Here is a 14,695-nt window from a genome sequence, read left to right as displayed (position 1 = left end):
TTTCTCAACGCAATTTAAATTCGTGTGGTACACGACGAAATAATATACCCCCAACACCAGGTGAAATGTAACAGGGCACCTTTCACTAGTACTGGTAAGTACTATTTAACCTTACACTGATTACAGTGCCTCGAAATTTCACTTACACAAGAGTACAGATGTAGGCGGGCACGTCGTAATGCGGCCACGCTACTAGACACGCACCCTAGCACAGCGAGGAAGCGGTTTAACCAGCTTCTCTCGCGTGCAGTGAGGTAGTTGTGGTGGGTGCGTTAGCGTCCTCACCCAACGCACTAAGTACTGTTGCTATGTGTCGACATGGGAGCGGTAATCCAGCTCCTCGTCCGCACTTACTAAGTAGAAAGTAGTTTTCAGACCGATTTATATTTAATCGCATTAAATATAAATACCTATTTTTAACAATTAAAATGTCATGTCTATAAATAGGACTTAATATGTATTGCGAGCGTATCTTTCGAGATACCTCGCGTAACGGATGACGCTAGCCGTCATCACGAATGACGCTAGTAACAGCTTGTACGACTCCCTAAACTAAGAGACTCTCTGAGTCTAAAATTCTTCCTCTGACTTTAGGAGCGAGGTAGCTCCGCTCCGCTATAATGGAAGAGAATGTGGCGTATTCTAAGCAGTAAATGCATAACGTGTTTGTGTATCCAACGAATTAGGGTCACGTTCAAATACGAGAGCATAACTATCGCAGGCAGCGCTCAGGAATTCTGGTAAACAGGCATGCGGCAACTCCGCTGTGTTGAAAAATAAGAGTTCCGACGCTTTGAAACGAAGACTAAAGGTGCACGCTTGCTGCTTTATCGGAGCAAGCTTAACCGAAACCCCGAGAGCCGTCACCTTAGGTGTCAAGCGACGTGTAACCATTGGAGTCACACGAGGAACCAGCGTTGATATCTAGGCTACGGATATACCAGACATCTTGCAATTCATAACGGATTTATAAAGAAAATACGGTGGCTAATTTTTAAGTGTCAGACTGATCCTGGTGTAGTTTGGAGAAAGGTCAATACTACCAATCACTAGATGCCATCTCTATAGATATACACCCCTTCGTGGGGTGCTTCTGTTTATTGTTTAATAGATTTATATTTAATTCGATTGAATATAAATCAGTAATAAAAATACTTCCTAGTTAGCAAGTGCGCACGTCCGTTAAGCCTTTGGGTTCTAATATGACGACCAGAGAGGTGATGACGAGGTTGTTCGACTCGTCGGACCTCTTTGGTGGGGAGTCATCATCAGATGACTCCGTGAGCGATGACCACTCTGGTGACGTTAGGATGCGACACTAGGAACGAAGTGGTCGCGAAGGGAAGAGTGCTGCTGGTGGTGCTAGTTTGCATCACTAGAAAAGGAATGATATTATGGATTGCTCCCAGGGTCAAGTTAACGTTAGCATTAAGATGAACCAACAGGAGAGGGGCCGCAATACGTTGCGATTCGCTCCTGAAAAGAGGCCGTGGTTGCCCTCTAAGGATAACCTGATTCGTTGGTCTAGTATGACCAACGATCGATATCATATTCCGCTTTTCGACTCATCCAGGCTTCACAAGCCTGGTGAGGATAAGACTGAATTCTTCATCGATGCCTTTTTCCGGCATCGATGGTACTCTTCTAAGTAGGCAAAGGATTTTGTCAAACCTTTTTTCCAAGCTCGGGCAGCCTTTGTACAGAATGTACAGAACATAGACCGTGAGGTCTGGCCTGAGAAGCTAAATTCTTTTCGCGAACGGCGAGAAACGGACCGTAATCCGTGAACCCTATAAGTTCACCGTTTCTTGTCTAGACAGGGATTCTTGCCTCTCTTGCCCATGCTGTTCTAAGGGTGCTGGTTATGCCCCTAAGGAAGCATATTCCCTCAAGATCTCCGTTGGAGGACTCTCATCTCTTAAGAGATGCGTCAAGGAATTGAGAGCCTCCAAAATTTTTACGAGCGCGGGAAGCGACCGATGGACCTTCTGCCGATGATGCTGGGTCTCGTCTCGCAGTACGACGAGACCCGGAACGTCCAACATCAGTTGGGAACGAGGCTCCCAACTATCACGCGAGGGAAACTCTTGCCTACGAACGAGATAATTCGTTCGAACCCCCTTTGCCTCACGGTGGTTCAAGAAATTTTCAACAAGAAAGCGCTCCTCACCACCTGAGTTCATCAATAGATGTGGAGGGGGAGGAAAGATCGGGTTCGCCTCGTTTGACGAGCCCGGATCAACATCGTGATTTGAATGATTTGAATGACACCCTTTCATTTTAAGTTGATCACGAGCGACCCTGTCGCCGCGAGTTAGCGGTGACGCTTGCTAATGTGTCTCGTGACCAGTTGAAAAGTTGTGCGCAGAATTTTTAAGGTAATCCATCTACCCTTTACGAGCCTTATCTTCTTGATGAGCTTTTCTAACATCGTCGAGTAAAGTTGATGACGGAACACTTATTGTTGCAACAAAACCTTATGCTCACTGTTGATTGTTGCTGCCGGCTCAAAATCGGGCCGGTGCGAAAGGGCATCAGCGACGACGTCAAGTCGCCTTTTTATACTCCACAGATTAGTTATACTCCGCGAAGAAATAAAACCGTCTCGACATTATTTGCGAGAGTTGTGGACTGTTTACGGCCGTGCGTAAAGAAGATGCATGGTTTGTATATACAATGAGCGGTCTATCTCCCAAAAAATATACTTTAAACTTAGCCAGTGCGTATTGCATGACAAGAAGTTCATTGTTATGCGTTGGATAGTTGCGTTCAGCTGGTTGAAGATGACGCGATTGATAATAGACGACGCGCTCTGCGCTGTCTGTGTCATACTGCATTAACGCGCAGCCAATTGCAAAATCGCTGGCGTCACAGACCACATGAAGAGGTCGGAGTTTGTCAGCAATCGTCAGGATTGGCGATTGTATCAAGCGTTTCTAAATACCCTCGAAGAAACGCTGACAATCAGCGTTCCATGACCACTTCACGTTTTTACTCAACAAGTGTACTGTCATTTAGGTTTAATTGCGTGAGTACTTGTGAAGGTAAGCCGCTAAACCGAGGAACTTCCGGACTCCCTTGATATCGACTGGAACAGGCCAATCAGTGATCGGATTGACTTTTTTTGGATCCGGGCGTACACCGCGCTTACCCACGATGCTCCCAAGAAGTGGTATTCCGTTTGCAGCGAATATACACTTCTTGAGAATTGCATACAACTTGTGCTTACACATAAGTGTAAGAACCTTGCGGACGTGGGTACGATGGACTTAACATCCGACTTTTTGTTCATGGCTCTGCTATGAGCGAAGTCGTCATTAAAATTGCTCGATGCAAAATTTCGCACGAACCCAACAGATTAATTCTACGTCTGTTGATTGTTGCAGGAGCATTACTAAGTCCCGGTGACATAATAAGCCATTCCTATAGCATTCTGCTTGGGGTGTTCACTGCTGTGAAAGGGATGCCCTGTACATGCATATGATCTGATAGAATTCATCAGATCCATTGACGAAAAGATGGTACTTTTTGACATAACATCAATGATTACGCCTTTTCGTGAATTGGCGTTTGAGCCGGTATCGTTGCAGCGCTCAATCGATTAAATGCATGCGCAATCCGCTACCCTCCTGTTGCTTTATGCACACAAAGGTCGGAGAGCTATGTGGGGAGGTAGAACCCCTCACATGACCCGCTGCTAAGGGATCGGCAAAGAAGTTGTCGATCGCTAATACTAGTTCACAAAGCAATGACCACAGTATTTCGAACCTGGTATCAGGCCAATTTCATGTTGAGTGCTTTTATCCTTAGGCAAACCGCGCTGTACGGATTCTGGAAATACATGCTTGAATTCCACCAAAATCCTTATATAAAGAATTTGTCATCAAAGACTCCCAGGATTTGGAAGAACGTTCAATCCAAGTCTTCTCATCAAGGACACTTTCGTTCATCGATGAGCTGCTGAGAAACCGTTCGCTCTAAAAATACTGTTGCCGACCGAATGTCGGCCACGTACTTGTCATTCTGATACGCCCACTCGCTTACGAGTTGGAGCGAATTCTTGCTGATGGCAGAATTTGTCATCAACACCTCGGCGAACAAAGCATACACTGCTTTCGTGAATAGCTTTGTCATCCACGTTTACCCGCCTTGTTTGATAATGCTTCTTATTCAAGGGGGGAGGGGCTCGCTTAAGCAAAGAACAACCTAGCTCTTGCTCAATGCGAAGGATATAAAATGTTGATTCAATCAACGTTGAAGTGGAAGCAATCACCGACTAGCCCGCGCCAGTCGATGAAAAGGGGACTATGAAAGTTCCTCGGCTTAGCGGCGTACTTACACAAGTACTCCTGGAATTATGCCGAAATGACAGTACATCTTTCTTATTTAATAACAAAATGTAAAGTGGTCATGAAACGCTGATTGTCAGCGTTCCTTTGAGGGTATCAAGCGAAGCTTGATACGATCGCCATTCTCGGCGATGCGGACCAAGACAGACCATTTCATGTGGTCTGTGACGCCAGCGATTTTCCAATCGGCTGTGCGCTAATGCAATATGACACAATATGACACAGACGTCGCGGAGCGCGTCGTCCGCTACCAGTCGCGTCAGCTTCAACCAGCTGAACGCAATTATCATGTGCATAATAAAGAAAACCTTGCACTGAAATATTTAATGGCTAAGTTTAGCATCTAGTTCGTGGGATATAGACCGTTGATTGTTTTTATGGACCATGCGTCCTTACGGACGACCGTAAACAGTCCACACCTCGCGAAGAATGGCGAGATGGTTGTCTTTCTTCGCGGAGTATAACTTCTTCGTGGAGTATAATACAGGACGACTTAGCGTCGTCGCTGATGCCCTTTCGCACCAGCCAGATTTTAAATCTGCTGCGCAAATCAACAGTGAGCATGCCCCACTGTTGCAACAGTAATGTTTCGTCGTCAACATTGCTGGACAACGTTAGAAGAACTATAAGAAAAATAAGGCTCTTAAAGAGTTGATGTTTTACCAAAACAATCCACCTCAACAATCCTTTAAAGGATTGTCGACATTGTATCAATCCTCTAAAGATCGACACACGCAATGAGTTACTGTATTACACAGCCATTGCTGGCGACACACTTCGTGTCATCCGTCACCCCTACCAATAATGGTTTGTGCTTATGCATTATGTATGAGTGTCACGATACACCAAAAAGTGGGCATCGTGGACATGAGAAAACATGTCTAATGACAAGCCGCGATTTCTACTGGCCTTTCTAGTATGAATTCATCCGCAAGTACATATGCTCTTGCAATGGTTGTCATCGGGTAAGCACTGGGCTTCATCCCGTTCTCCGTTACAACCTCTGTCTCGACGGACTTCGTCTTCGGATCGGTCAAAGCCAACCACAAAAGTAATGGTATTCTTGTGTTTGTTGATCGTTTCAGCAAGATGGTACATCTTGTTGCAGTCCCTGAGTCGATCACAGCCAAAGGCTGTTTTCGTGTCTTCAATTAAACGATATTTCGACTCCATGTAATTACCCGTGAACTGTTCTCAGATAGAGACCCCACATTTTCGGCGGAGTTGTCACAATCTGTGTTTAAACAACTTGGAACACAATTGAAAAATGTCAACTTCTGACAATCCTGAAATAGATGGTCAGACGGAAAGTGCAAATTGTATCGTCGCAGAAGCACTTCGCGCGACAAGTACGCGGATCTACTTGACTTTTGACACTTCGCAGATCACGCAAGAACCGTTTCAGTTCTAGCATTGGCAAATGAGTAATGTCCGAAGTTAAATTCGAAGGCGCTATCAGATCAAGTTTATAAGCACCTACAGTTGATCCGTTGTACTAAGACATTCAATGTCTCAGTTTTCACTTGAAACTCACTTTTCAAAGGTACCTGGGGACCTTTAACCGTCTTGGGGCGTCCACAAGCGTGTGAATGACCACAAGTTTCTTCTCACTCGTAGGACATCCACACGCTTATGGATGCCCCAAGACGTTCATCAGTTTGGCCATTTGATGAACAAGATACAGGCATCGTCACGGCTTAATGCTGCCAATTTATACATGGCTCGTACTTTCTGAGCCATCGTAATACAAGGATGACATCAAGTTTGTCATCCAAAGCCAGCACGATGAAATCATCCTCGTGCTGATTACCCTTTAACGTGAATTCGATACGAACTACACGTTTCCTCACTGTTACAGATGCGCCTTATGCTAAGCGCACTGTCATCCTCAAAAGAGGGATATCGCGCTCAATAAATCTGAGTCTGCGATCTTCTAGCCATTGGCGTCATAGTAAATTGTTCAACGCCCACAATCGACTGAAGGCTTTAATGGTAATTTAATTGTCATTATATTCTTGAAGCTGATAAGGTTAACCTCATCACTAGGGGCAGTGTTTGTGTGTGAGAAGCAACTTCCGTCAAAGCCTGCAAATTCTTTTAACGTTGCTGAATCAGTAAAGCACTCCGCACCTCCTGACTCCTTCCATTTTTTGACGATCGCTTCACCGTTGCGATTTTGTAACGGCGTCGGATCCGCGTCCTCCGCTGTTCCTAGAGGACGATCGTTTCGCTCAGTATTTCTTGGTACTGGGCGTGGGGCACTGCATAATGGCCTGTTTATTGACAGCGATTGCATTTTCGCAATCGTTTGTAACTTAAAGAGCAAAATTACTCATCTTCTACATATGAGAGGTCCATGGATCTGATCCTCCATTTTCTTGTCGTCTCGGAGGATGATAAGCTCCGGACTGGACGAACTCCTGTTTAAGATTGACGTCTCCTGTTCCGATATAGAGATCGCTTGATCAATCAATTCCAAGCCGGAACAGGTGCGTCTTTACAAGACTGTCTGCAAGACCTTAATAAATACAGTTACGTGTGTATGTTCACCTATTAGATGACTCACGATACAAGTTACAAGGTATCGTGTATGTTGGTCATAATCGTGAAGGTCACGCTTAAGCCTGTTTAAATCAAGAAGCTCTGCTCGAGCCTTGAATTCGGCACGTGGCGGCTCAAACGTGTGCTTGAGACGGGTCTTAACGACCTCATACGACCCAAAAAGCAATGGGTCGTAAAACTTGAGTCCAAGGGCCCAAGATTTGGCACGTCCGGTTAAGTTGGAAATGTCAAATTTAACTTTCGTCGCAACGTAATTGATGCGGCGAGCTTCAATGGCATCGCCTAATTCGACGAACCATCTTATAGAGAGTCGCCTCTGACTGACGTGAACTTAGAGATTTCTATTTTTAAGCTTTCTGGTCGACGCGGGCCCATTAGCAGCATATACATGCTGCTGTCTCAAACTTCCAATTGTGAGCACCCTGTTTGCTCAACACCTCCGCTTGTTGGGAGCCTTGCTATTAAAGCAAGATTACTTACTCTTGGGCCCCGTCGAAGTTGTGTTGAATGAACTCGGCTGTAGCCGCATTTTTCCATCTCTTTTTAGTGAGCAACATGGCGCTAACGGCTGGCTCGCCTATGGCCGAACACTTACGTTTGACCGCTTTCCATTCAAGGTCACTCAAATGAGTGACCTTCCACGCGTTGCGTGGAAGACTTGTAAGGGGGCTTTATAGCTCCCTCCTTCTTCATCGAACATGTCCATGTTGAATGGAACGTGCGTAAACTGTTGAACGGACTACGAACTGCTACCAGGTGCAATGGGGCACCTTTTGTAAGTATTGACAACAGTACTAGTCAGCATTCACTGATTACAGTGAAGGTGAGATGCCTCGATTGCTTCACGTACACTGACGTGGAGAGGAAGGTTACAAGTAGCTAAGAGGTCTTAGCTACTAGAGGTCGATAGTAAGTGTTCAGTATAGTCAAGAGTAAAAAGTAAAATTTTATAAATATGTTAAGGCTTCTCGTAACGATCTTATATCTATTGGCGTTAATATATTAATAACTAACTATGTAAAGAGCCTTCTTGCGCACCGCCAAATCGTGTTTGTAACGATTGGCGGAATCAACCAATCAATAGCAGAAATGTCTAATTCGTCGATATTACCAATTGTTTTGGTAATATTGGAACTGTTAAGCTAGAATTAACAAAAAATATCAGAATTTGTACTTCCTTATCTCTTTTTATTACAGAAATAACAATAGTTTCCCCTTTTATAAGAAATAATACTAATGTTACGAGACACCCCGTTACATTAAGTGATATTGTTACGTTGCCATGAGTTGTTGCACCGCCAAAATACTGTTGCGCTCAATCCCACAACTCCCGATTCTATCATGGAAAACGTAAAGACTACTTCACTACAGTTATTATTGATTGACGATAGCACAAAGCGTATTTGTCACAGAAATAATTTCATACATTTTTAGGCACCATCCACCCTATTGCTCAACTTTGTTAAAGCTAAAATGGTGTCCAGCTCTGATCAACTCCTAGGCATAAATTTTGTCTGTACCAACAAAGCGTTTGCGCGACGAACACACAAACGCTCGTTCATAAAATAAAAAGTGCTTATTGGCGCTGAAATTCAGCTCGAAAAAAATTGAATTAATTTGCAAGTATCAGTATGTAACTATATATCTAAAATCAAAGCGAATAATGACAACTGAGCTCTTCCGAGCTCAATTGACGAAACAATTAGCTCGCTTTTGCGTAAGACTTTATTCCCAAATGCCAGTGCCGGACTTCATTATGAAGAGTTCAACTTTGACGTTTTGGTTGCAAAATCTCTATCGTGGACGGTGCGCCTTTTGCGTCCACAACAAGTGCCAATTCCAAGACCGTCATCAGGCTGGCGACACATCGAACACATTTACGATGCCACGACGTTTAAATGGTCGTGAACGTGCAAACTTTTGCCTCGTATGTTCTTCTCCATTTTTAGATGATGCGCACAAGGAGAGGTCCTAAAATTTTGACACCAGTATACTACTTATAACATCTGAGCTCAAGCACATATATACCCCGCCTAATTAAAACTGGGTACACGGGTGTTTGAATTTGTCTGGTCGGGTGTGCGTTATATCTTGCTTATCTTACCGCTTTCTTCTTACATATTGGCGATTCCTCAAACCGTGTGCGAGAATTCGATGGTAAGGTTTTGTTAAAAACGGGTCCTGAATTAGAATAAGGCAGAATGGTTATCCCCCTTGTATTTAGTGAGGGTGCTTCAGTTGAAAACGGTCGTTATATATCGTTAACACAACCTATACCTACTCGGCTTTGGTTCAGATATTCTACGACTCATCCTTTTAATCTGATTTTTATTTTAGGTTTTATTCCTGATTTTACTCTAGCGCTAGGCTTATCTGTGCTCAACGATACACCCGGGGTCTTAAAGGTGATTCAATTTGGATAGACAGTGAAAACCCCGTGGAGTACGATGCGCCAAGCATGACACGCTTACTTTATATTGCTTCCGGGTCACCACCACTTCTATAGATTACATGTGTTTGAAGACTTCTGTTGTAGCTGAACTAGGTCAGAGAAAGCCTTATAGGTTTATAGAACCACTGAGTTCTAAGGAACCAAATAAATCTACAAATCTTAGAGTAGTACAAGCTTGTAAAGTTAATTTAGTCCCTATATTCAAGGGCTTAACGATTCGTGAATCACATGAGAACTATCTAACTCGTAGCGATCACAATGCATGCCCTAGGAAGGCACGAATCGCTTTCGATCAGAAGGGAAGTGAGCTTTTATAATTTTCAAAATGCAAAATGACTTGCTTTCATCACCCTAAGATCGACCTTGCAAGACCTATATCTGGTGGTTGACCCGTGTACTACTCATACAGAATAATGGTTTCATCGATATCGATCATGAGGATTTATTATCCCTACTGTGTACCACACAACGTGAACGATTACAATCAGAGTGTAACTTTGTTACATAAGTAGCTCTAGCATACCTCCATTTGGGACATTGTTAAAACATTAGAAACGATGAATAAGCTAATGAATCTTGCATTTTCTGTGTTAAAGTAACATATAGTTGTAAGGTTTTCATCTACGAGCGTGCAATGCCAGTTATAATTGTAATATTGGATACAATTGTAGCTTGCATTTTACGTTTCTTCCAGGCTTGAGCTTGGAATTCTCGTCATCTTATTCGAGACGTGTAATTGAATATTAAAAATATTAAATGAAGCCGTGCTTGCAGTGACGAATTCTCGTAAAGGGAGCTAGTGTCGGATTAAAAAGCATGTTTGTCTATCGTAGCGGAGCTACTTCGCTCCTCAAGTCGGAGGAAGACTTATAGACTCAAATAGTCGATTAGTTCTATAGAATTATGGGTGTAACAACTCAGGAAGTCGTACAAGCTATCAAAGCTTAACGAATTCTAGTTCAAAGAATTCAAAGGTTCGTAGAACCAAGTGGCAACTAGTATATACCTTAGAAAGGCTTCCATCTCTTACAGATCAATGCGCAAGCCTTAGGAAGGCACTTGATGCTTTAAGAACAAAAGGGAAATTGCACTATATTTATTTAAATATCTAATCTAAAACCTTACCCTAGCTATTTAAAACAGAATTCGGCCGCCAGATTTATATCTTTCGGCGATCAGGATTTAAGTATTAACTATTTTGGAATAGGATAAAAGGGTATCTTACCCATAGGTAAATGTAGCACAATAACGGTTCTCCAACCGATACGTACCCTCCCCCATCAGATTGTTGACACCGAGTGACAACATTCGCTTCATTTCTTCTTTGAGGCTGAAACCTAAACAGCTAACCGTTCGGTTGTGTTTCTCTTTCCATTGCGTCATGACAATCAAGTGCGAGTCACAGACTCTTAGCACCTTCCTCGACGATGAGGCAAAATGTTAGACTTTATAAGTCACTCATCATCAGAGGATGAGGAGAATGAGATCGTTCTTACACGCCTTCTCCTCCGAATGAACGTAGGCGGGGCCCGAATTCGTTCGTTCAATTGAAGGGCCAAGGTCCCATTTTACTAATTTATGGTGATGATAATTTTAATTTAATTAAAGAATTAAGTTATAAATTTTTAATCCTAGTAATTGAAGAGTTTTGGTGGAAAAAAAACCATTTTTGATTTAATTTCCATCTTAGATCTTTTTTAATATCTAAATTTCTAGAAATAATTTTTAATACTAATCTATTCTTTTCAAAATTTTTGAATAAATAACGTTGTGGTGCCGCTGATGTCTTAAATGCATTGAGCGCGACACGGGATCCTGAGTCCAACATTATTACGAATCCGCTCGATGAAGAGCAAGAGCAGATAATCCCCATAGAGGAAAGAGCTCGTGAGCTGCCAAGATAGCGAAAGCTGAAGCTCATAGTGAATATAGATTCACTCCGCTTAGTGCGGACGAGCGTCTCAAAGAGATAGCGGGTCATAGCTTGGCAATCTGGATCTCTGGTGACCCGGCGAGGACGCTGGAGGAGATCGCTGCTCGCGACGCTCTTCATGAGCAATACCTTACGCCAAAGGCAATGACGCGAAGTCGGTATAAGACGCATTTACGTGATCAAGCCCGTGGGGCTTCGGTGACCTCCATGAGAGAAATTCCGATCGTTTTGTTTCCAAGCGATACATAGAATGAAACGAAGTCTGATTTGAGAACTGGGTCCACCGGGCCCGCCGCCTTCGTAATACTTGGAATGTCAAAGTCTGCGGATAGGGCTGATGTTCGTTTGGAGCGGAAGCTTCGCTTCGATTTCGCTAAGCTTGAGGCCAAAGGCCAGTTACGTTCGGCATCTATGCCACAAACCGAAAAAAGGCCTAGCCGATATTTCAGTGCTTCGGTAGACCGTACAACCGTGGAGCGAAGCCGCGCTGAGGCTATAGATCCACCAAATTCCACGTCTATTGGTGACATGCGTCGTTTGACGCGTGTTGACCTGAGCTTGGCGCTCAAAACGGTAGCATTTGATGCTCTAAAGCACGAGGTGCAACTATCTTCGTGTGGTCCTTGCTCGGGTTGAGAGCTCCTTTATGGCGGTTCAGAACCGTCTTTCGATGCTGGAGCGTCAGCAACCTCCGTTAGAGGGCCTGCTGAACATCATGGTGGTGATGCAGCAATCTGTGGCACGACCGCCTGTCTCGGCGCAAGCGCCATGAAGTCCACGTGGGAAGGGTCCTGATATCGCTTAAGCAAGCCAACGTAAAACACTGGGTGTACCCAGCTTGCTGAGAAGGTTTGCGTGTAAGCTAGGCCCTTCTTGGCCATGATCCAATAAAGCGCGGGCGCAATTTGGTCTTGAAGACCGCGGAACCCAAGTTAGTAAGGTAGATTTTTTAGCGTTTAAAAACTCGGTCTCCGACCATATAAGAATTGAAACAGCTTCTGCCAATTGCATCTGCTTGTTCTTATTGTTCGTCTTGGCTATCAGCCATGGTATCCCTTACATGTCTTAAGACACTAAATCGCGTCGCGAGAAACTCGCTTACTTGTTTCTGAACGGTTACTCGGCTGATATCAGCAAACCTATCGGCTAATTCACCCCCACCAAGCCCTGAGCCACGTAGAGGAAACATTTACGGAACACGTGGGTGGGTGATATCGTTGACATAGAACGAAGTATAGTATGTACAGCGTTATTTAACGCAAATATCACCACTGGGAGCATTGAGCTTCAGCGCTTTGGTGTCTGAGCAGACACACTGTGTAAAACATCTTCAATGACGCAATCGACACGTTCAGTTTGACCATCGGTCTGCGGAAGAATTTACCGTGAAACGGGGGTCCCGATCAGAGACAATTGCCAATGGCAAACCGTGTTTTCGAAGCACGCGATCGATGAGCAGCCTGCTCTACCATCCTAATCAATGGTATCCGGCATAGCCGCAAAGTGAGCCATTTTGCTCAATCGGTCAACAATGACCACTATGCAGAGTCACCCGCCGAATCTTTCGTTAAAATGAAAATAAAATCCATACTAATGGACTCTCAACACCCTATGGGTATGGGCAGACTTGTCAGTGGCGCAGCAGCATGCGCCGAGGGTTCACCACGTTGGCAAGTTTCGCATGTGCGAACGTATGTGTTGACCCATTTATAAAGTTTTGGCAACCAATAAATCTGGCTTTCAGATCCGTAGGTCTTTTCTCTACTGAGATGACCACCAAGGGCAGTATCGTGTGCCTCATATAGGAATCGGAACTTCAAATCCTCATCATGAGGAACAACGACGCGCGGAGGATCTGCAGCTTCCGTGTAATAAAGCAACATGTTGTTATCGATTGAAGAGCGATGTAACCTTGCACGCAAACGTGCTGACAATTAAATCCCAATTCAGAATTCCTTAGATCTCGAAGCATAGCTACACACTGTTCATCCTTGACGTTAGCCGAACGGATAAAATAGTAATAGGCGACATGATATGTCGTTAAATGAGAGAGCTCGTATTCCGGCTTGCGTAATAACACATCCGAATACAACTTCACCTCGAAGTTGTATTCGGCGAAAAAGAATAGCCATCGGGCCGTTTTCAGTGAAAGATGGGGCGATGTATTCGCCGTGCGTAATGACGCGTGATCTGTATGTATCACAAACAGCTTAGAGCTGAGCAGATGAACTATGAATTTGACGAGAGCATACTTCATAGCAAGTAACTTTTTGTCATGAACTGGGTAGTTCTTTTCCGCAGCTTTAAGCTGTCTAGACTCGAATGCAATAACACGTTCACGCCCATCAACATCTAAATGTAACAGAGCACTGCCAATGGCAAATCCGAAGCGTCACAGACGACAATAAAAGGCCAATTTGGATTTGGCAGTGCCATAATCGGGGCATGGATAATACTATCCTTAACTGCTTGAAAAGCATTATTTTCTCTGCTAGTCCAGCACCATTCTATATCCTTGTTAAGGAGATTAGATAATGGCCTAGCCATATATGCGGAATTTTCGATATACTTGTGGAAATAATTGTCGAGACCCAACCACTTACGCAAATCCTTTTGTTTTTAAGGAACCACCCAATCAACTATGGCTTTTACCTTTGCCGGATCCGCTCTAAGGCCTCGCTTCCCAACAACATCCTAATAAAGAATAGTTTTCTTCCGCGCCAAAAATGCATTTAGATGCACTGGCATACAATCTATTTGTGCGTATACGCTCGAGCACTGCTTGCAAATGGTCGAAATAGTGTTCCATATCTGAACGACCCTGCTCCGCACAAGTATAGACAAAAATTTCATCAAAATAGGTCTGTGCATAACCCCGATGAGGCGAAACAGTTGCGTCACTAGACGATTTAATGTTGCCGGGGCGTTGGAAAGCCCTTGTGTAATAATTAATTACTCCCATAGCATTCCGCTTGGAATGCTAACCGCTGCAAGCGGGATATCGCTTACTCGCATGAGCAGTTGGTAGTAACCATCGACTAAGTCAAGTGCACTGTACATTGTATATCCCACAATATCCTGGACAAAGTCTTCTAGATTTCGTTCACCCTGCCGAGTGGCTAGGAGCCGTGCTCGCATGCGAAAAGCCTTATCATGCGATGCAAGCATGCTAGTCATTCGCTGTTTCAGCGAATCCCATGAGGGAAAAGCGTCATTTATCGGCGTACTGCACGATAGTGCCCACTCCATCGCTCTAACTAAGATTTTGGAAATGGCCATAGCCACCTTTTGCCGTTCGTTTAAGAACAAGGTGGATTTAATGGACATCTCCATCTGCTTAATCTAAAATGGGAGATTTTCTACCTCTTTTCCCTCAAATGTCTTTAAATTGACAGCCAG

At 44.0% G+C, this 14,695-nt stretch overlaps 1 protein-coding gene across 1 annotated transcript; it reads left to right on the top strand.

Moving 5' to 3' along the window:
- Positions 1-8,574: 8,574 nt before the first annotated feature.
- CCR75_002861 (uncharacterized protein) lies at positions 8,575-8,886 on the top strand (the record flags this gene model as incomplete). Its single annotated transcript, XM_067960958.1, has 1 exon — positions 8,575-8,886. One exon carries the CDS (start codon positions 8,575-8,577, stop codon positions 8,884-8,886), a length of 312 nt encoding a protein of 103 aa, XP_067818680.1.
- Between the last annotated feature and the right edge of the window lie 5,809 nt (positions 8,887-14,695).

The sequence above is a fragment of the Bremia lactucae genome, linkage group LG10, assembly GCF_004359215.1.
Source record: "Bremia lactucae strain SF5 linkage group LG10, whole genome shotgun sequence".
NCBI lineage: Eukaryota > Oomycota > Peronosporomycetes > Peronosporales > Peronosporaceae > Bremia > Bremia lactucae.
Note: the sequence above shows the minus strand (reverse complement) of the source record. Positions and strands in the feature narration are given on the sequence as shown.